This window comes from Emydura macquarii, unplaced genomic scaffold (assembly GCF_026122565.2).
Source record: "Emydura macquarii macquarii isolate MOO-44397 ecotype Brisbane River unplaced genomic scaffold, CSIRO-AGI_Emac_v2 contig_1644, whole genome shotgun sequence".
NCBI lineage: Eukaryota > Metazoa > Chordata > Testudines > Chelidae > Emydura > Emydura macquarii.
Window position 1 is genome coordinate 6,301,460 of NW_027131781.1, and position 22,862 is coordinate 6,324,321.

At 46.6% G+C, this 22,862-nt stretch overlaps 1 protein-coding gene across 1 annotated transcript in view; it reads left to right on the forward strand.

Moving 5' to 3' along the window:
- Nucleotides 1-275: 275 nt before the first annotated feature.
- Nucleotides 276-22,862, forward strand: part of IGDCC3 (immunoglobulin superfamily DCC subclass member 3) — a 163,036-nt gene continuing 140,449 nt past the window's right edge. The window contains exons 1-2 of the mRNA XM_067556091.1: nucleotides 276-394; nucleotides 18,202-18,507. Coding sequence (XP_067412192.1) covers nucleotides 316-394; nucleotides 18,202-18,507 — 385 coding nt within the window. The 5' untranslated portion in view covers nucleotides 276-315. The remainder of the gene's footprint in view (nucleotides 395-18,201; nucleotides 18,508-22,862) is intronic.

The following is a 22,862-nucleotide window of genomic DNA, read 5'->3' on the forward strand; positions in this document are numbered from 1 at the left end:
GGCGGGTCCCGTCTGCGCCGGTGGGTGGGGGGGGGGGATGCTGACAGATCCTGATCGATGGGCAAAGATGGCGCAAGCCCCTGCCAGCCGCTCCGGCCAGCGCTCGGCTTAGCCGGCCGCGCCGCCGACCGACCGACCGACCGACCCAGCCCGGCTCGCCGCCGCCCTCGCCCCCCCGTTTGCAGCGGCGGCGTGGGGCTGCGGGGGGGCTGACGGCGGGTTGTGTTATTGGGGGGGGAGGGGCGGGTTCCGCCGCTCGCCGCGCAGGAGAAACACTCGCCACACGCCCGGGAGCCAGCCAGGAGCCGGGGCTCCATGGCGTCCCCCGCCGCGCCCGCGCCCTCGCCCGCGCCGGCCGGCGTCTTCGGGCTGCTGCTCATCGCCTTGGCCGGAGGTAAGCGGGGCGCTCCGGGGGACCCGAGCCGGGCCGGGGGTGATCGCCGCCCCCCTTCACCCCGGCTCCGAGGGCGCAGCTGAGCCGCTTTTCCCCAGCCGGTTCCCCCCCCCCAGCCCGCTCCTGCCGGGCCCCGGCCCCTCCTGGGGGGGCCTGGCTTTAACCGGGGCGCGGGGCGCCGCTCCAGCCGCGCTCCAGCCCCGCGCTCCCCGCCGCTGCGGGGACGGTCCCCGCGGCGCGGCTCGGCGCGGCTCGGCTCGGCTCCGCGCACATGGTTCTGTCAACAAGCGGCTGTCCGGGCTGGGAAACGTGCCCAGCCGGCCTGCCTGCTGCTGCTGCTGCTGCTACTGCCGCTGCGAACCGGCTGTGCGCGCACACACACACACACACACACACACAGAGTCACTCTCTCTCACACACACACACACACACACACACACACACACAGAGTCACTCTCTCTCTCTCACACTCACACACACACACACACAGAGTCACTCTCTCTCTCTCACACTCACACACACACACACACACACACAGAGTCACTCTCTCTCTCTCACACACACACACACACACACACACAGTCACTCTCTCACACACACACACACACACACACACACAGTCACTCTCTCACACACACACACACACACACAGAGTCACTCTCTCTCTCTCACACACACACACAGAGTCACTCTCTCTCTCTCTCTCACACACACACACACACACACACACACAGAGTCACTCTCTCTCTCTCACACACACACACAGAGTCACTCTCTCTCTCTCTCACACACACACACACACACACACACAGTCACTCTCTCACACACACTCACACACACACACAGAGTCACTCTCTCTCTCTCTCACACACACACACACACACACACACAGTCACTCTCTCACACACACACACACACACACACAGAGTCACTCTCTCTCTCTCACACACACACACAGAGTCACTCTCTCTCTCTCTCTCACACACACACACACACACACACACACACAGAGGCACTCTCTCTCTCTCACACACACACACAGAGTCACTCTCTCTCTCTCTCACACACACACACACACACACACACACACAGAGTCACTCTCTCTCTCTCACACACACACACACACACACACACACACACACAGAGTCACTCTCTCTCTCACACACACACACACACACAGAGTCACTCTCTCACACACACACACAGTCACTCTCTCTCTCACACACACACACACACACACACACAGTCACTCACTCTGACCTCGCAGCACTTGCTGGCTTGTGTATCCCCCCCCCCCCCCCAATGCATTAGTATAGAGCGGGGGGTAGCCCTGTTAGTCTCTTTTTAGCCAAACGGCCCGAGTCCTGGGGCACCTTAAAGACTCACCCCTTTATCTGGGCAGAACCCCCCTTCGCCCTCGGCTGCATTACTGCAGAGCGGCTCTTTTTGCGTTTGCGGGCCCCCGCCGGCAGCTCCCGAGTCACCCTGCACATCAGTGGCCCGGGCTGCCGAATTCCTGGAGCTCGGTTAGGCTCATCCTTGCACTGAAATGCCCCCTCTGATTTCAGGTGGCTCTGAGTCATCCTGAAACCAGGCCAAATGGCTGTAAGCCATACTTGGAAACACCCAGCAAACTTTTTCTTTTTTTTAAACACAACATATATACACACAGGCAATTGTATTGCCTCGCCACCCTCTGCAGTAGCATCACAGGGTTGTAAAGTTCTGCAGGATTTCTCCGAGCAAGGGGGCTCCTACCAGGGTGCATGCTGGAAAGCTGCAAGCAAAGCAATTTAAAATGTGCTCTGGCCGGGTTGCTGAAGTTTAAATCTTGATTGGCTTCAGGGGGGAAGATTGTGTGTGGCTGTGTAGGGTGGAGAGAAGGGGTATACAACTAAATAATGGGAGAAGCCCCCGCCCAGACTTTGCTATAGAATTTTATGCTGGATTGTCAAATTATAAATCAACTTAATTTGGATTAATTGGAAATGTCCCAACTATTTCCAAAATGTTATGTGTTTAATTGGAAGAAAGGAAAAAAACCCTGCTCAGTATAGATTCAGACAAGACCCCATGGCATTCATTATCACTGTGAATAAATTCCACTCCGAGGAATTAAAGTTGGTGATTTAATGGTTGCAGTGCTGTTTGCATCATTACTACTTAGAATCCACACCTGGAAGAATATACACAAACTGGGGTGTGTGGGATATCAGAAAATGCACAATCCTTGTCAGTGCAAATGTTAGCTAAAAGGGGGGAAGTTATAGCAAAAGCTACAAGGGAAACAGAAAACTGTTTTAAACCTACAAGTGTTATACTTTCATGTAATGCTTGGCTTTAGTTCACACAAACGCCAACATAACCAGCAACACCCCCATAGGTCTAAGGCAGAACTACAAAAACATCAAAGGGATTTTCCCCTGGATTTACCGACCACAAACACTGCTGATAAATTGTAACATTTTCTCCCCTTCTCTGGATGCTATTTAAATACCAAATCAATGTAAAAACAGAAACAAGAAAGGCAAGTGATCTTCTCTGGCGAAGGTGGAAATATTGATGTGGGAAAATGACTTTTTCTCTTTCCCCCTCCCCCATTAGTTGAAGAACCTTAAAAAATGCAGTATGAGTTGTTTTTAAAACAGCTCAGCCTTCCCAGAGAGGGAGAACAGTGTTAGGCTTAATCTGAGAGAATGAAAAATGATTAAGAAACCAGGTTGTTGGTTATTACAGTAATAGACCCGCTGCATGGTTCTTAGCAGCCAGTGGTAGAAGTGTGTATAGCTTTTGGAAAATATAAGAATAATGATGAGCTGAGCAGTAATGAGACAGGTCTCCTTATTACAATCAGCCTGATATGATTTCTGGATGGATAGACAGTGCAATTAAGGTGATTGAAATAATACTTCTAGTGTTTTTACCTCTTTTTTTTTCATTGCACGTTATTGAAAGTTTAATCTTCAAAAAATCAAGCTCGTTGTTAGTTTATTGTCTACGGATCTCTTCGATTGCATTGTGTTTTCATCTGGGTTGCAGTCTGACCAGTTAGTTGTTTTAGTGACTTTGTGGTGTGCTTTATTGGTCCTGTGGCTGTGGTTTAAAAGGTTTTCTTTCCATATTATAGGCTTTTTTTCCCCCTCGGTAGGCTTAAACACTGTAGAAACACTGAGTGTAAGTTTCTGTGCTCGTCTGAATTTAATAAAACATTCTATGTATACGTCAATCAGTAACTCAATGGTAACCTTTTCCACGGTGAGGGATGCTGTGACTCATAGGTTCTGCATACAGGAGATACCATGTCATGTTGGGCTTTCTTTTTCTCAGGATGCCTCGCTCTTTTCATTACATAATGCTAGAGTTCCAGCCTCGTGTTTGTCGAACTTTCCAAAATTAGTGCAGGGTGCCTCTTAAATAAACCAAGTGAAAGCTGAACCGGCTGGGGGCTCAGTTCGTTGGAGCTGGATTCAGCTCCAAGACAGTATTTCCTCTTTTTTAATTTCCTGGAGTTCTTTGTTCTGGGTGATGGACAGCTTTTGTCTCTCATTGCTGAACCCTACATTCAAAGAAAGGCACAGAATATGAGATGCACCCAGGTTCTGCTTAGTAACAGCCTTGGAATTAAATGTTGTCATTTATATTTAAGTAGGCTTAACTTTTAAATTATTGAAGCTAGAAGCTTTCGCTAATTCCTATTCTGCGTGGCTTTAGGGTTTTTTTTTTTTTTAATGTGAGAAAGGATTGCTTTCTCCTAAATTGGCATAATACCCTGTCTTTTCTCTTAAAATATATACAGGGTATCTGGTATCATTTCCCTAATAAAGCTCAAAGACAATATATGAAATTCAAACCTGCATTCAGTCTTTGTTTCTTTCAGGAGTTCAGCATGAGAATGTGTTTAAGTACTAAGAGCTGATCAGTTTTCATTTACAATCAAAATCTTATGGTTAATGAAATGACAGCAAGGGCTGTCTAGCAATAACAAAGTTACATGTAAAATCAGAGCATGCTGAAAAGAGGCGGTAGTGTATGTGTGTATCTCCATATTATGTAAATATACAATTGTTGTAATAATATCATTTCTGAGATGCCCGACACTATGGTATCAGGGTGCCTATTGTTATTATTTTATTTAATATTTATATTTCAGTGGCACCTACTGGCTAACCGAGATAGTGCCCCATTGTGTTAGGTGCTGTACAAACAGTCAGGCCCAGACCCAAGCAGCTGTGTGAGACTCAGCATAATGGTAATACAGACAGATTTAAAAATTTTCTATCTAATTCATTTCTCCCTATTCTTTATTACCTACCATCCTGCTGTCCTCCTACAACCAAAACTCCTTGTGAAGTCCATTGGGAGTTCAGACCATGTCAAGAACACAGATTTGGGCCCAAGATCTACCTTACAATCCTGACTCCCCCCCCATTTCTACACCAGTGTGATGCCACTGACTTTACTGGTGTAATTTACATGACATAAGTGAGAGCAGAATCGAGGAACTATCTTTTTTCTATCGTGCTGACTTGACTTTTCTGATTCCCTGCTTTGTGCCTGGAATTTCTCTCTCTCTTTCCCTCCTGGAGCATGCTAAGTGCATATTGCCTTGACCCCATGCAGCACCAGACCCTTCACAGCTACGCTATGCGGATACCTTAGAAGCAGTTCCATCTAGTGTGTGCTCTTTTATCCCCCCTCACCCTGCCCCATGCCATCGCTTCCCCATGGTCCAAAAGTAACTTCTTTGTCTAGCGTGTTGAGATCAAGCGAGCCTGGCTTTATCTCCATGGTGCAGCATTGACATTCAAAGGCTGGCTTCTGCGCCCATTGAAGTCAATGGGAACCTCCTTATTAACTTCAGCAGGCGCAGGATCGGGCCCCAAACATGTGGTTTCTGTGTGAGGAGCAGCGTGTCAGTATAGTTCCATGCTGAGTTTCTGGCTTTTTCCTGTTGAAAGCAGAGAGCTAATTCTGCATTGATTAGAGAACATGCCATGCATTTCATTTTGCAGATTGTAACAGACTCAGAACATCAGATGCTTTCTGTTTTTTGACCCTTAATATCACCCTTTTATTTGATCAAACCAGGCAATCCAGGCGAACCATTTGCAGATTAAGAATTTTAATTTAAATTAGCCTAAATCCAAATGTGATGGGAGGGGAAATAGTCAATTCGAAATTACTTTGGAATCACAAACTTATTTAAACTTTACTGGAGCTTGTAGTTTTACAGAGTTTGGAAACTCATAAATTACAGAGCAGGGCTCATGAAAACCTACCCAGTCATTTTATCCAAAAGAATATGCACCATTTTGGTTTTTCAAGGAAATAAAAATAATTGTGGACACATGTTCGGGAGTCACTGGCAAGCATATAAAACCAATGTTTAAGGAGGCGAACATGTCAATAATTGCACTTTAAAAGAAGAGCGAGGCAAACAGGCTGACATATTGGGAAAAGCACATAGCTACTAATCTGGCGTTGCTATTATATCAGATGTCACTGTTCCTCCACAACCTCCACTTGAGTGGAGCCTAGACACTTAACAATCCAGACCTGCTGCTGTTTTGGTAATTTAAACCCGGAGTTTCATAGCAGAGGCAAGGATTCGTTTCATTTTTGCTCATTGTTTTGATGAAGCTAATCGTAAAACAAAAGTTGGGTTTTTTTTCCTTTCTTTTGCCAGAAGCTGGGACTGGATGACAGAGGATGGGTCACTCGATAATTGCCCTGTTCTGTTCTTTCCCTGTGAAGCATCTGGCACTGGCTACTATCGAAAGACAGGATTCTGGGCTAGATGGACCATTGGGCTGACCCAGTATGGCAGCTCTTATGTTCTTATGTAAACCAATGCTTTTGCAAAAGGCGTCTTTGCAATTCAAACTCACGCAATGAGTGTGAAGAGGGAGACGTGCTGATACTTCATTTAAAAAAAAACTCTGATGTGTGGCCCACTCAATGGATGCCCCCTGGAGGTGGATCCAGTACCAATCAGCTAGCCCATGGTACTTAGTTGAATCTCGGTCAGGTTGATTGCCATATTTACCTCCATTAATTTTCAGTAAAGTGTGGAATGAGAAGTGATAAGGCAAAGGGCATCCAAGGGAACCGAAAGTGCTAGTGTGACATCTTTCCTCTTTAAATCCCCTGGAAATTAATAAAAAACCCCAAAGATTAGATTAAACAGACACTGGGAATTTTTCCCCCCAAAGGAACCTGCCATGTCTGTCCAGGGCTTTGGGTGACTCGGGGTGGGGGCTATAGACCTCACAGGTTGTGATGCTAGAAAGAGAACAGCCGGGTCTCTCTCTGCCCAGCAATCTCAAGGCAGAATCCCCTTTACCGCCCAGCCCTCTTTCTTATCTCCCACGTGAGGTGCATCGCATTGCTGCCGTCAGTTCGGAGTGAGAGCTCTCCAGGACAGTGTCTCTGCTGGCATTCTCCTTGGGAGGGACGAGGCATGGAGGGATGGTGTGGCCCAGTCCTCCCTTGGAAGTCGGGCAGGATCCACCTTGTGGAGGAAATGGAAGGAAAGGGAGAGCTGCTTGATGCCGGTGCTATCTCCGGGCATTGGTTACATACATACATACCTACAGATGGCGGTTCTGGCCCACAGATAGCAGGGCTTGACTGGAAATCAGCGGGGAAGGTCCCCATTCACTTTCTGGAAGGTCGATGGGGCCCAGACCCAGGGTTACAATGACCGCCATGTTTGGGGGCAGGAAAGAGTTCCCGACTGGTCACATGGGGCTATCGACTGAGTCGTACCGAGGAGCAACCGGGCTTTGGTCCCCCAGGGAAAGGAAGCGGAGAGAACCAAGGTGGAGGTGGGGAAGAGAAAGTATGGTGAAGGCAGAAAATGCCAGAGGTTTTAAAAAAAAACGAGGGAGAAGGTCGAGTCAGAGAAGAAAACTGCCCTGCAGGAAGAGTGGAGACCAAGGACAGAAGGGAGAAAAAAATAGAGATAATAAAAAGACCAGAACCGATACTTTGGGAGACCGTTCGCATTGGTTGGGCCCATGGTGTCGACGATTGTTTCTAGGTGTAGCTTATAGCAATAGGGAAACTTCCCTTTCTGTAGTTGATCACCTGCTAGTGACACTCAGCGTGCTCCGTGGTTGAGAAGCAGCCAGAGCAACGGGGTGCCCATAGCTAGGCCTGGTGTGTTTGGGTGTAGTTAGTAACGGGGGATGTTTGGGACCCTGCTGTTGCCTGGGTGGCTTCTGCAGATAACTTGTTATATGAAGAGCAAAAGATGCAACCATTGGTGACAAGTCTGGGATCATGACAGCGTTGGTGCGTTCTGGTCCAGCTGCGTGAAACAGAGCATGTTCCCTCCTTTGGGAGAGGATGGGTGATAATCCCTGCCCCCGTCCACTCTGCTTTGGATGCTACAGGTAACCCCTGTTTACCGAGAGATTGATTGGCATGAGCAAAGGACCTTGGGTTTGGTTTTTTTTTTTTGCCCTCCTTTGATGCACGTAATGTGAATCAACCGTTGGGAGGAGGTGGCTGTATCCCATGCGGTTGACAGCCCATAACTGCAGTGGGCTCTTGAGGATCTGTGTCTGAAATAGCTACACAGAAGTTATAGCATATGTGTGCATGTGCTCCCTTGATCTTGCTGCTGTTCTGTGCCTGGCTCGTCCTCCAGCACTGATAGAGCAGACCCAAGGCTGCTCTAACTTGCTCCTGATCTCAGTAACTGGGCAGAGGGGGCCCACTAATTTACCATGTGACCTTGGGCACATCATTTCAGCTCTCCCTGCCTCTCTCTTGTCTATTATAGTTCTTTGGAGCAGGGACTGTCTCTTGCTATGCGTTTGTACAGCACCCAGCGCAGTGGAGCTGTGATCTCGTTTGAGGCCTCTCTGCTCTTCTGTAATCTAAATAACAATAATGCATCCTATGCTCCAGGGTGACTGTCCACTCCACGAACACCTCATTGCCACCTGAGCTAGTGAGTGGAATTAATTTGGAAGAGGTTTCCCTCCTTTCCAGCTACTCCCAAATAGACTGGGAATTGAATTCGGCTCTCCCAAGTCTGAAGCTAGCGTACCATCCCTGGACCATCCTTCTAGCTGAGAGCTCTGCTGGCTGCAGCTTTGTTTAAAGATGCTCATAGCCGACACATTTTGGATCTCACTCTGGAGCGGGCCTGAGAGTTTGGAATTTTCCCCACCCTATTTCCTTGTTGTCACTGTATTTAGAGTCCTAGGCCCTGGGAATGGTCCAGGCTAGTTTATAACATCTGGGGGGCATTTTGCTGACCGGGAGACTGGTTCTTCACTTCACACTTGCTCCATCCTCAGGCAAAATGCTCATCGACATTGGTGCGAGGGGCTGATGAGAGGAGGAACAATTGTACTGGGGCCTCAAACCGTCTGGAACTGGGGTGAAATGGGAGCCAATCAGCGAACATAATAGAGTGGGCCCAAAATTTCTCTCTGTAGGCCTGTCAGTGGGAGTGATCCCAGTGTGAGGAGAGCGGGGCTGGGCAGCATTATCCTTGGCAAAGCCCTCCTGCACTCCCACGAACGATGGACATGTTTTACGTGCGCTGACGGGAAAATTGCTTTCTGGAACCTCCCATCCAAACAGAAAAGGGATAAAAAATTCAGTGCTAGGAAATTGGACTATGAGCAAGAATTAGGGACCATCATAATCTGTTCTCTTCTTTAAATGTACGTTTTCTGAATGCCCTAAAGAGCCAGTTTGCACTTCACTCAGCGTAGGGCTTTACTAGGGTCAGCTTCAGGAAGATTTTTAGGGTCCCAATTCCATCAGCCTTGAAACAGATGTAAGCTGCTAGAGAACCTCCTCAAAGCCCAGCTGTCTGATAAGAACATAAGAATGGCCACACCAGGTCAGACCAGTGATCCATCTAGCCCAGTGTCCTGTCTTCCGACAGAGGCCAGTGCCAGATGCTTCAGAGGGAATGAACAGAACAGGGCAGTTATCGAGTGATCCATCCCCTGTCGTCTGTTGCAGCAGCTGGCAGGCAGAGCCTCAGGGACACCTAGAGGATGGGGCTGCACCCCTGGCCATCTTGGCTAATAGCCACTGACGGAGCTGTCCTCCATGAACTTATCGAATTCTTTTCTGAACCCGGTCACATCCCTTGGCAATGAATTCCACAGGTTGACTGTGTGGTGTGTGAAGAAATACTTCCTTTTGTTTGTTTCACACCTTCTGCTTATTACATTTGTTGGGTGACCACTGGTTCTTGTGTTATGGGAGGGGATAAGGAACACTTCCCTAATCACTTTCTCCACACCATTCATGGTTTTATAGACCTCTAGCATATCTCCCCTTAGTCGTCTCTTTTCCAAGCTGAACACTCCCCGTCTTTTTCTCTCTCTCCTCATAGAGAAGCCGTTCCATCCCCCTTATCATTTTTGTTGCCCTGCTCTGTCCTTTGTCCAATTCTAATACATCTTTTTTGCAATGAGGTGACCAGAACAGCATGCAGTATTCAAGGCGTGGGTGCATCATGGATTTATATAGTGGCATTATGATCTTTTCTCTCTTATTAACTATCCCTTTCCGAATGGTTCCTAACATTCTGTTCGCTTTTTTAACTGCCGCTGCCTGTTGAGTGGATGATTTCAGAGATCTGTCCACAGTGACCCCAAGATCTCTTTCTTGAGTGGTAACAGCTAATTCTGATTCCATCGTTTTGTATATTTAGTGGGATTCTGTTTCCCAGTGTGCATGACTTTGCATTTATCAACATTAAATGGCATCTGCCATTGTGTCACCCAGTCACCCAGTTTTGTGAAATCCCTGTCACTCTTCACAGTCTGCTTTGGTCTTAACTGCCCTGAATAATTTTGTATCATCTGCAAACTTTGCCACCTCACTGTTTACTCTTTTTTCCAGATCATTTATGAATATGTTGAGCAGCATGGGTCCCAGCACAGATCCCTGGGGGACCCTGTTTACCTCTCTCCACTGTGCAAACTGACCCTTTATTCCTGCTCTATCTTTTAACTGATCCATGAGAGGACTTACCCTCTTATCCCATGCCTTCTTAGTTTGCTTAAGAGCTTTTGGCGAGGGATCTTCTCAAAGGCTTTCTGAAATTCCAAGTACACTATATCCACTGGAAAACTGAGTCCTGTAGCACCTTAACGACCAACAAATTTCTGCGGGCATAAGCTTTCGTGGGCTGCAACCCACAAGGTCTTCATGCATCTGACGAAGTGGGTTGCAGCCCACGAAAGCACATGCCCACAGAAATCTGTTGGTCTTTAAGGTGCTCCAGGACTCTCGTTGTTTTTGCTGTATACAGACTAACACGGCTACCCCTGTGGAACTTTATATCCACTGGATCACCCTTGTTTGCTGACCCCCCTCTATTTTATTAAAACATCCCTGCATTACAGAGAAATTTAGAAAGCAAAACAGTAGCCACTTTTTGTAGGACCTGACAAAAACGGTTGGTTTGTGCTCTTCCCTCTGCTGGCTCTGCAGTTAACTGTCAAAGGCTCCGACCCTGCTCCCACATCTCCATAGACATTTACTACCTACGATAGTTCTGTGGGCAAGACACATTGGGCTGAACTCACCATTGCATTCCTCCTGGTTTATGGCCTCCTTGATTTCAGTGGAATAATGCAGAGGATAATCAGGCCCCTTATATTCAGTAGGATACACGAGGTGGGTTCTGTAGTCTGACAAGTTCATGTTGTGCGGCTGGTGCAAGGCGAATTTAAACCATCCAGAAAATCGGACAGGAAAATTCTCCCTGTGAAGGGGCATCTCTATTACCCCAAAGCTGACAGAGGCTGCATAGCCGTGTCATGTGCCAGCTGTCCCTCCTTCCCCAGCATGCAGGGGGAGGACAGGAGGCAGCATGGTGGACCTGAGCTGGACTGGGATCCATTTCAACTCCTGGCTCTGCCGCTGACTTCCCCGGTGACTTTAGTAAGTCATTTAACTTCTCAGTGCCTCGATTCCTTCACTTGTGGACAAGAAATAATCATAATACTACCTTTGTCTGTTTAGTTTGTAAGCTCTTTGAGGCAGGGATGATCTCTCTTCCCCTGTGCTTGTACAGCACCTAGCACAGTGGGGCCCTGATCTGAGTCGGGGCGTCTGCAAGTTACAGCGCAGACAATAAAAATAATTACTCTTGTAAAATAAAACATCTTAATTTCATCTTTTTTTGAAAGTACAGGAGGGAAAAAACGGTTCCAAATGGAAAAGACAAAATCAGGGGAAGGAACATTTCTTTTCAAGCGTCTAAAGGGAATCACAATGAATGATGTGTTTCAAGTAATTTTTTTTATTATTTTTTTTTTAAAGTGTCTTTTAAGCTTTTAATTCATTCACAGTTCTTTCTCTGTCAGTGCTAGGTAAATCTCATGGTTCCAAAGTGCTAGTGCTAATTGGTTTCTCTGTGTGCTTTCCTATGTGATCAATATTAGGAGATATTTTTCGTTGTCGTCATATACCTTGTCACCTGTATTGTTCAGGAAGATGTTAAATGTTTCTCAGAAGGGGAGTTGTAGGATGAGGGCTCCAATCATTTTCTCTTTTCTTTTGTGTCAGTGCTGATAATAGTCACCTCCCCTTTAATAGAAGGTAAAGCAATTTTCCCGCACAAATTCCAAAGCATAGGCAGCTGGAGTTAAGAAAGCATTGGTTTAATTGGCTGAACAGCCCCCCCGTTACTTTGAGTAATGCGTCAAGCTGGCTGCTAAGTAGAGTTTTAGAAACGTTTTGCATCTTTTCAGACTGCAAATATAACACACACTGACTCGGAGAGTCCCTTTCCATACACCCCTCTTTGCATGGGATGATGCTAGGTTTGAGACGCAGCCAAAATGTGGACAGGCATATCAGGGAATTCGACTTTTCTAATGAATGCATATGGCCTGAGTAATTACCCCAGCCCCAGCCCCAATTAATTACAACCTTTCATTGTTTATGTTTGACTAGAAAATGGAGTTTAATTCCCCTTTGCACCAAACTGGTGTCTTCTGATCAATTTACTCTAGGAGCTAAGAGTTCACATGTTTTGATTCTATCTATCTAATCTATCTATCTATCTAATCTATCTATCTATCTACCTATCTATCTATCAGATCTCTTCCTCTCCTCTCCTCTTGTACATCCAGGTTGACATTGACCTCTACAGTAAACATTCCTTTGTCTAAAAGGAGGCTGCTTGTCCCACGGGGGAATTCTTCTGCTAACATCATCATTCCTTTTACTATAATCTTGACTGTCATGGAGAAAGCCTGGGCTCAGAGTTTGGAATCTGCCTTTTAAGATGTGGAATCTGATAAGGAAAATCTTTACTTCATGCGAGTAATCCTATCCACCTCCTGCAGGACTTGAATTTCCCAGGGTGTGTGAAATCAAATGGGCTTTGAAAATCTGCCTCCCTCCCCGGTCCAAAAACACAAAGGGCAATTAAGGTGCCCAACTCCCTTTGAAGATCAATGAGGACTTCACTCCCACTGGTGCCTTTAAAAAATCTTACCCAAAGAGACTATTCCTAGGCCAAAAGGACGTCAGCTTAGGTTGTCCTTGGCCAGGTAGTGCCACCCTTTCCCATGTCGAGTAATGATGGGACGGCTTGGTGAGTAAAGTGCTATTGAGTGTGTATGGAGAGCACACAGAGTGTGAGCTGTGCTGCGTGAGCACAGAAAGTGATACGAGATCTCAGGCTCGCCGTATCTATTCAGTCCTTATTTGGGCTAAACTTCCAAAGATTCATGCCCTGTCCGACACCCCTGTGTCACCTGAGTGACTCTTTCTCCCATGGAGAAGCCCACTGATTTCGTGAACCAGGAGGTGCAGAATTGGGCCTCATTCAGTGGGAATTTTGTCTGGGTAAAAACCATGGCCAGATTCTGCCTCATTTTATGCATGCTCAGTAGTACCTTGCTGCATGGATCCTCAGTGTCTTACTTCCCTAGTGGTGCCATTGACCACTGCATCGTATGTCCTCTCCAGGACAAAAGGGGTGAGGATGCCCTTGTACTTATGCTCTTGAATCTGGGCATGCGGGAATCTGTCTGTATATCTTAGGCATTTATATGGCCCCATTACTTTGGTCTCTGAGCACCTCCTGAACTCCTTAGTGTATTTATCACCGCTGGGAGGTGGGGCAGTGCTGTTATCCCTATTTCCCAGGTGGGGAACTGAGGCTCAGAGAGACGGCGGGCCAGGTTCTTAAAGGTCTTGGGGTGCCTAAAAATTACACACAGGTGCCCCGTGGGATTTTCAGAAGTGCCTGGCCATCTCATTCCCATTGAAACTGATGGGAGTTAGGTGATTCTTTCTGCTCGTCAATGCCTTCACAAGCCTGGCCATAAGTGACTTGCCCCGGGCCACTCGGGAAGTGTGTGGCAGAGTAGGGAATTGAACCCAGATCTCCGGCTAGTGCCCTAACCACAAAGCCATCCTTCCTGTAAGCAGAGAAGGGGGTGTGCCTGCTGTTCCACGTGCGCGCAGAGTAAGCAGCTGGGGAGGGGGCAGAATCCGCCCCAAGGTGCCAGCAAGTACAGCTAAGCCAGGAGAGAGACAGCGAGGTGTAATTTGCTGTTGATCTAGACTAGACGGAAACTGGCTCTCCCCACCCCCAAAGGAAGTGGGAATCGAGGTAGGATTTTGGCCCTAGAGAGGTGTCTGTGAGTTGCAAAGCATCCTGGGATGGAGCTGTCCCCCAAAAGACGCCATCCAGCCTCTCACTAAAAAGCACAGCGAGGTACAGAGATCGTGGAGTATCTTCCGAGCTTCCCGCAGACAGGCACCGGCCTGAGATTGTGCACAGATTTTGCAATGATGAGCTTTGGCCCTTTTCCTGTTCAAGCGGCGCACAGTCAAGATCAAGGCAGAATGTTTATGGAGGTAAACACGATTATCCCCAATCAGAGCCCCTAATGATGGTTATTATAATGACAGCGATTGTGGGGAACGGGTGTGTAATTACGTTGATTCTTCTCTTTATTGCACATATAATAATAAGCAATTTTATGCAACAGACGAGGGGGAAGATGGGGCATTTATTTCATTAGACTTGTTAATGACTGGCTGTTGGGCCAAATCCTGAAGTCCTTCTTCAGTCTTTACTCAGGCAAAATTCCCACTCTACTGAGTAGGAGTTGTTATTACAGAAGGGCCTGGAGGTCCCAGCAGAGAATGGGGCCCTGTTGTGTTAGGTGCTGTTTAGACTCTGGCCCACTCTGCAGAAAAGTGCTAATTCCTTAATTTGGGGGGAAATGTAACTGACGGATTGTGCCGGCTGCTGAGAGACCCCCAGGGCTGTTTCTTAGAAAAGAGCTGGAGGGTCCAGTGGATCACCGAGGTGCGTGACATCCTAAGACTCTTAAAGGGTTCATAAAGTGCTGGGAGACCACGTTTATTTTAGGGGTCTGCTGCTAAACGGAGTCTGTCCATTTCCTGTGTGCACGTGAGCCCCTCCAGCAACACCTTTGACATGCCCACACATTACCCTGTCTCCTTTGCCCACATGCCTCCCCTCTTGTTACTCTCAGGATCTATCCCCTGTAATCCAATTTCAGTTGCTGTATATAAGTGATAGGAATTAAAAAAAAAAAAAAAGGGGGGGAGGAAAAGCACCCTGGGCTCACAAAGCAGAAGAGAAGTTAATTCTGTTTAAAAATAACCTTGTACCATTTCCCCTTATTTGTTTTTAGCTAGCATAAAAGGTACGCATAAAGACCTCCTCAGCACATTTGATGTTGTCTGTATGTACAGCGCCTAGCGGATTATAGGATCTTGTTCTTGGATGAGGTTCTCTAGGCCCTACTGTTGTATAAATTATAAATGATAACAAGCTGTGACTGGGGGTCACCACAAAGGTCCCAATTCTGCAAAGCTGCGTGTGGGTAGCCGTTACTCAAGTGAGCCATTCCAGCCAGTGGGGGAGAGGCAGAACTACCTGGATAAGAGTTATCCAAACCCTAAAAGCCCCGTGGACCAGAAAGGATTCTGAAGCATGGGTAGACTCCACCCGGGGGGGGAGGAGCTCTGTCTGGACACAGATACGTACGCTAGGATTCCGTTAACTTCACTAATCCATCCAAAGACAGAATTTGAAGTTACGAAACCAACAGCACTTTGGACAAGGACGTTGTTAATCTGCCAACCACACTGGCAATTTTGGAATCCTCTGATGCCAGAGTGTAAAACTTCCCTCTGTCTGCGTGAATGGTCCCTATTCGAACAGATTTCTTCGGCGTAGCTGACGTATTGCTTACAGGAGTGTTCACAGTTGGCCCTTTTCGTTCCTTGGTGTTTGTTTATAAATTGTGGCAGGCATTAGTGGAGCGACTTGATCGGGTGTTCCTCTCACGTGCACGTTGCTTGATAGCATGCACACCGAACGGATATTTGTAGTTTATGATTTTATACTACTAGAGAAGGAGGCGACATAAGGTAACTGGAAAGTTACCACGGTAGTTGTCTAGATTGCCACTATCTAAGCACGTGGCAGTAGGATTTTGTTTGCATTCGGAGAATTTGCAGCAGTGTAAGTATCAGTGGAGTCCCTAAACATCAGTAAGTACATCAGTGGAGACTACACGCCCCTCTCCACCCTAGAAGTGGACCTTCCAAGACAGGGCGGAGGCATATTGGCAGGGTAACATGGAAGCAACTTTAACCGCTACTGCCCTTGTGTCTCTTTCTCCTTTTCCCTTCAAGTCAGTGGGAGTTTTGCTGTTGACTTCAGTGGGCGAAAGATTGAGCCCATTGAGTGCTTTGCTGACTCTGCCTGTTTAGGATGTTGTTGATTAAATGCTGGCTACGCCGATGAATTGAAATGGGAAATCTTTCATGTGCTTCTAGGATGGAAGGAGGTGAAGAGATACTGATAACATACTACAGAGACTGGCATCATTACTGTTGTTTTACTCAGTTACACAACTTCTTACAACATCATTCTTCTCTCTGCTTGCTAGAGAACTGCAGAGGGATCTGAAGGGAGTGAAATACCAAACATTTGGTCGAATTTTCAGTGTTTTTTGTCTTCTTATACATAGCATGAGACTGAATGGAAATATCCTCCAGACAGTCCATAGAGGACCATTTAAAATCCACGACAAACCTCCAGTTGACATGAGAGGGAGCAAGATGAGGCTTGAGGTGTATAGAAAGTAAATTTGGTGCTGTCGTTTCTGTGTTCTGTAGCAGAGAACTTTTCCACTCAGTATAATCGGCAAGATATGAAACTCAGACCCACTCTGCAAATTGGCGGGTGCCGGTTATATTACACTCACAGTCTACAGCAAGTAGCATTGGTTTCAGAGAGCTGTAGAAATTGCAGATGGAAGAGGCATTGTTTGAAGATATGATCCCTTCCTGGAACTGCAGGATTGGGTTCAGCTGCACCTCTCCTCGTGTTTGAAAGCAGGATCTAATTAATGTCCCACCTAACCCTTGGGAGAATGTAATTGTTGGGGAGACTTTCCTGATTTCAGCTTATATTTTCCTTTTTTCAGTGTTCTGGCAGCACCTCTAGTGATCCTTCCTCTGAACCACCCTAACACATTCTCCATCCATGGCATTTACACCCTTCAAATATTTATATTAGGGCAGCTATTTTTTGGTCCCCTTTTACATTTCAGGTCAGCATATAAACTCTTACTCTGGACTATTCTTAAAAGTGCTGGCCTGTTTCCACCTCTATTCAAGTCTGTAATCATGACTGCATCGCAAATTATAGCCTAAAAAAGGTGTGCTGGACCAAATGAAGTATTAAATACAAAGGACATCATGTTTAGACATTCTGTTGGGAAAAGGAGAAAATTAGTATGTATCTTTGTGGGGTGGAGCATGGGTTTGCTTATTGTTAGTGGATATTCTACATTAACCGATGTTCTAAAGACATCATTTAGAATAATGAGCTTGCATGAGATGTTTTGTGTTTCTGCTCCATACGATTGTGAGTTAATATTACGGTGTGTAACGTATTGTTCATGAAGACGGTAATAATGGCGTTACGTGACTACTACAACATAAGCTCTACCAATGGCACATTGATGCTCTAGGTGGTAAAAGTAAACAGCCGCCCAACTTTGTAGAATAAGGGGCTTCCCTCAGAAGGCGCCACTAACGTCCTGGAAACAGTAGGGGTTGTGACCCCTGAGAGGGTGTCGTGAGTAAGTCAAGGGGCCGGGGCCACCATCCCTTTCTTTGTGGTTAGAGGAGCATCTGAAACTGTTTTCTGTTGTAACGTAGGGTCATGGTGTGGATGAGGTGGAGAATAACTGTTCTAAAGTAACAGATGCCCATTGTTTGAGCGAATCCTCCTTTCACAGACATTGCTCGATTGGTCAGGTAGACAGTCTTGAGGTGGGTGTAATATGGCTGAGGTTTTCCAAGCCATCTCAAGGATTTGGAGGCCTAGTTCCCATTCATTTCAATCCCTGAAGGCATCTTTGAACAACTCTGCTGACAGCTGCTCCTTATTGTATTCCCCTAGCCAGCTTCATGCTGATTCAAATGAAACACAGACTGAGTTTACTTATTGGCATGTGCATGCTCCTGGATGCAAGAAGCACAGCTCTTTCTGGGTGCTCCTAAGAGCATGGGGAGGAACTAACTACTCCTTGCTGGAGTGGTCCTTTCCAATCTTCTTGACTTGCCTGGTGTGCACAAGTGTTTCTGTCCATGTCTTGGGTACAATACTTCCAGCCCAGACACATACAACATGCCCTTGTTTCCATGTTTCGTGAATCCCTGGTCTTAGCCAAAGCATTAGTTCTGGATGCTTCTTGCGGATTAAATAACTGACTTTATTTGTTCCCTTTTCCCCCGTTTTCTAGATTTTGGTCATTCCACTGAGCTGGCCTTTGCTGTGGAGCCCAGGGATGACATAGCAGTGCAGGAGCAGCCGCTCGTGTTGTGCTGCCAGGTTGAGGGAATCCAGCCCATCACCATTACGTGGAGGAAGAACGGGGTGACGATCTTGGACAACGAGAACACCTCCGTGCTGGCCAATGGATCGCTGTTCGTCTCCCGCTTCCAGAAAGTCAGGGGAGATGGGTCATCCGATGAAGGCGAATACGACTGCATGGCTCAAAACCGCTTTGGGCTGGTAGTCAGCCGCAAGGCGAAGATTCAAGCAGCTAGTAAGTACTGCACTCGCCCTGTCCGTGCCTCCAAATTCCAACCCGGGATGGGTCTTATTTTGAAGTAGAAATGTTCGTTCCTGGTTAGCGTTCCAGGATGCATATGAGTTTGATTGGCTGGCTGGAGGTAGAGCAGTAAGTCTGCAAAGATCTAAATGATATGAGCATCGGGGATGTGGCTGGCACTGTGGAAGGCTGGCGTAATGCAAATCACATCTGTGTGTACACATCTGGCACGCACAGCTACATGTGCCAACATTCTGTCCCATAGCTAATGGGTTTTGGGACCCCATATGCTCCTCACTGGTGAAAGCTGCCTGCCCTCCCTGTATCTGGTGTACAGAGGTATGACTGGGATGTGCTTTCAGCCTGAGCACCTCTTTCTATAGATCTTACGTGCAGGGCTGGAAAGTTGAAAATTCATATCCGGCCAGGATTGCTAGACCATAAGAACCAAGCCATTTGCAGGCTTCTGTCTGGAAACTTGAATGGAGGGTGGAGGAGAGGATTAGAAGAGCGAGAGAAAAAGACAAGTGGAGAGCAGATGTGGGCTATCGCTGTGATCTAATCTTCGGAATAATTATACTCGTGTAAAAGGAGAGCTAATCAGCTCTTGCTTAAGGAGGAGAAAACTAGAGACCTCATGGTAGTAAATTCCTGTCCCAAAGGAGTGAGTCATATTCAGTCACACAGCGAATAGTCCACTCGCGTCTCTTCTAGTCCGTCTTTTGAAACCTCTTTGCCTCTTGCTGCTGCTAGGTACCATTCATAAGGCATCACTTTTGAAGGTCACAGTTTCTTTGTTATTTAAGGCAGGCAGGATGAAGGCAGCGAGTCTTATTTACTCCCTGGCATGGCACTGCCTTCGGGGGGCAAGGATAACAACACCAGACAGATTGTCTGTTGTGGGAGCCCGGAGGGGAAAAAAATGGAAAATGTCAAAAAGTGAATGAAATTAAAAAAGAAAGAAAGAAAGGGGGGAAAGATGGGCTGAGCAGGACACGTGACTGCGATGCCGTGGCCTGCCGGCGCTTGCAGTCCGCTCCTCTCTTATTTGTGGCGTTGTGTTTGGAAATGCTGCTCCTGACGTTAATTCCTTCTTGGGCGGAATGTGCTCTGCTGGTGCTTTCCTAAACAGAGCCTGCTTGGGTTTTGGTGGCTGCCTTGCTCAGGAGTCTGAGGCTTGTCTGGATAACAGCCGCAGCTAATGAGCCCCTGAGCAGTGGTTTCTGTCCGTGTGCCTTGCACAGACTGTACGTCCTGCTGTCTGCAGGCCACCTGAGGCACTGTAGGGTGTCCTTTCTGCATTCAGCTAGGCTTGGTGGGTCTATTCAGGCGTGTCATTTATGTACAGTGCAAGTAAGGCGATACCCCATTCCCACCTGGGCTATCACCAGGCTGAGGTCCTTCATGCAAAAATTCTGTGCCACCTTTATGAAAAGATCCCCTCTACCCCCCCCCCCCCCCAGCTCCTTTAAGAGAACACATTTTGCTCATTCTTGGCATGGTGCCATAAAACCATTGGCTTTGCAATTTACTTTGGGATCATCTGATGGAAGGGGCAACAAAGCCCAGGCAATAGCCTCGGTAGGGGTGTGGAGCTTCCCTGGTTATACTTCTTCACACCGAAACATCGACCAGTTCAAATACTTCCCTTCCTGGGTGGGGACTTTGGCTTGCTAATGGGCCTTAAAGGGAACACCTCGCTGTCACGTATAACAGTTCCTGAGCGTGTGAAGAGGCCATCAGCCAACCAAGCTGTTTAGTTGTGTGAGTAATGACATTATCCAGGAGTCAAAGGGTTTGGGTCTGTGCCAGATAAGCGGCCAGATCTATGACGTGTCAGTCTCCTGATGATAAACCTGAGAGCGTTTTTGGTGAACAGGTTTGTCGTTTACGAGCTGGGAGATGGCTGACGCCGGAGTACAATGTCAGACTTCTCGGACCTGTGAGTGGGAGACGTAAGAGCCAGAAGAATTACCTTTGGGCTAACCGATTGTCAATGAACAGTGTTATTTAGCTGCTGTGTCCGTGTGTATGTGAAGAGCTGTGTATCCCGGCATAGCCTTCCTTTTGTAACTAGATTGTAGCTTAAATCAAAATAAAAGAAAGTGGCTTTGGAGATACGCTGGACCATATTCTGGCTTCAGGCGTGGAGCTGTCATAATTCCTTCCCACGCTCCATTAACCCCGCACAGAATATACGGTCTTTCCCCCACCCCATGTGGCGAGATCTTGCCAGTAACAGGAGTCATCTGCAGGGGATTGTGTTGCATGGAGCTGAGCACGTGTCTGTGGGCCAGTGTAATCCAATGTGCAGTGGCCGATGCATAGAGAATATGACCGTGCCGCAGAGGGCTTATTCTTTCGGTCCCGGGTTCAGTCCCCTCTGATGATCAAGATGAAGGCTCTTCTTCCTGGCCTATCAAGCTCCACCACCCGTCTTGCTTCTTCATTAGACTGTAGAATGGCACGTCAGTCGACTGGGCATTGAAACAGAGCAGTTTTGATCTTTTTTCAGAATTTTTATTAGGGTTTTTTAATCAAAATGGGTGAAATTGGCATGAATTCATGAAACGGGTCAGTGTCCCTGAATCTGCATTTTCTGCTGTAAAAAAAACGGCTCCCGCAATTTTCATAATAGGAGGAAATTGGTTTCTAATCTTTGCCACTGGACGTCCACGCTGCCAGAGCCGCCAGTTATTTATGATTTGTACCGTGGTAGCACAGAGAGGTCCCAATCATGGATCAGGGCTCCATTGTGCAAGGCGCTGTACAAACACGATGGTCCTTGCCTTGAGGATCTTATGTCATCAGCTTTCAGCGAGTTGTACACCTTGTGCACGAAGTACAGAAATTCCAGCGGCATTACCTGGTAATGAGTGCTTATAATCTTGGGAGTGTTGAGTAGATTGGGCACTGTTTTCCTTTAAGGAAGAAAATGCGTGTTTTATAAACCCTTTATAAAAGGGTTAAAAATGTCTGTGGGCTAAATCCTGGTTCCACTGCAGATATGCCCTTCACTCTGTACTGACAGCTGGACAGAAAAGTGAAGGAGAAATAAAAAAAAGCGTGCAAGCTGATCAAGGCTGTGCTACTAAGAAGTAAAAGGAATCTGACAAAGCAGAGAGCTCCCAGAGAGCTCTGCTATACATTTCACTCTGTTCAAAGGGTTGCCGTTTGTCTCATATCATTATTACAGACCCTGGCTTTGTATTGTTGCTTGGCATATAATCTTCTTGGCTCAATGGACTGTCCATGTTTGTATTCAGGAAGTGTTGCTGGATATCACTTCTTTTTTTATGTTTCAAGTTTATTTCAGTGCATTGGCATTGGGGAAAATGTAACTGGAAAAACAGACTGATCACAGAGGATGTACATATAATATAGGGTCCTCATGGTATGAATGCTCAGATTCGAACTCCTCTTAGATTATTGGCATTGAAAAGAAAGTTAATGCCATGTATTGCTGGGAAGGTAAATTGCTTTGCAATAAAGTCTCGGATTTGGCAATACTTAGACCCGTCACTGGTGCTATGATTTGGGAAATTTTAATATAGAGAAACATGGTCTGAGTATAGAAATGGGAGTCTGCCAGGACTGCAAATCCCAGCTCTGGCACTGATTTATCCTGCAGCCATGGTCAAATCACTTCACTTCTCTGCCTCGGTTTCCCCATCTGTAAAATGGAGCTAAACTCTACTTTTTGACCTCCTGAGGTAGGATAATCAAATTTAATTAGTTAAAAGTGCAGTATAATTACTCTGTATTATCATTAATAAAACCTAGGCTTCATAAGAGTACCTCTGTTGCTATTGCATGGAGAAAAACAGGCTTGTTCTGTTATGTGGATTTTCAAACCATATGCCACCTATGCTGATGATAGTATTTTCATACAGTTCCTTATTTCTGAACAAGTACAAGTATACGTGATTAAACCAAATAAAGACCTTTGATATTTGCACCTAGCAAACTTATTTTCCTGTCCTTGATCAGAACTTTCCAGTTGTTTTTTGTTTGTTTGTCCATCTCCAGCATGTGGGTTTGAAAAGTCACAGCATACAGCGTGCTCCTTTTAATAATCCAATTATGTTATTGAATACAGATATACTTTTTCCTAATGATAACAGAACAGGCTCATAAATTATCTTCTCGTGCCTCCCAGCTGTCTTAATTAAAATCAGTTTCATGTATCTACAGATCTCCTGAGGGAAGGACCAGGGAGGATGTGTGAATGTGTCTGTGTAGGTCTGGCTCTGGTTTGCAGAGATTCATGGATGGGGAAAGAAGAGGGATCCTTGTTTAGATGTTCCAGGGCAAGACAGCATTAAAGATATTTAGTTTGCCCTGGAAAA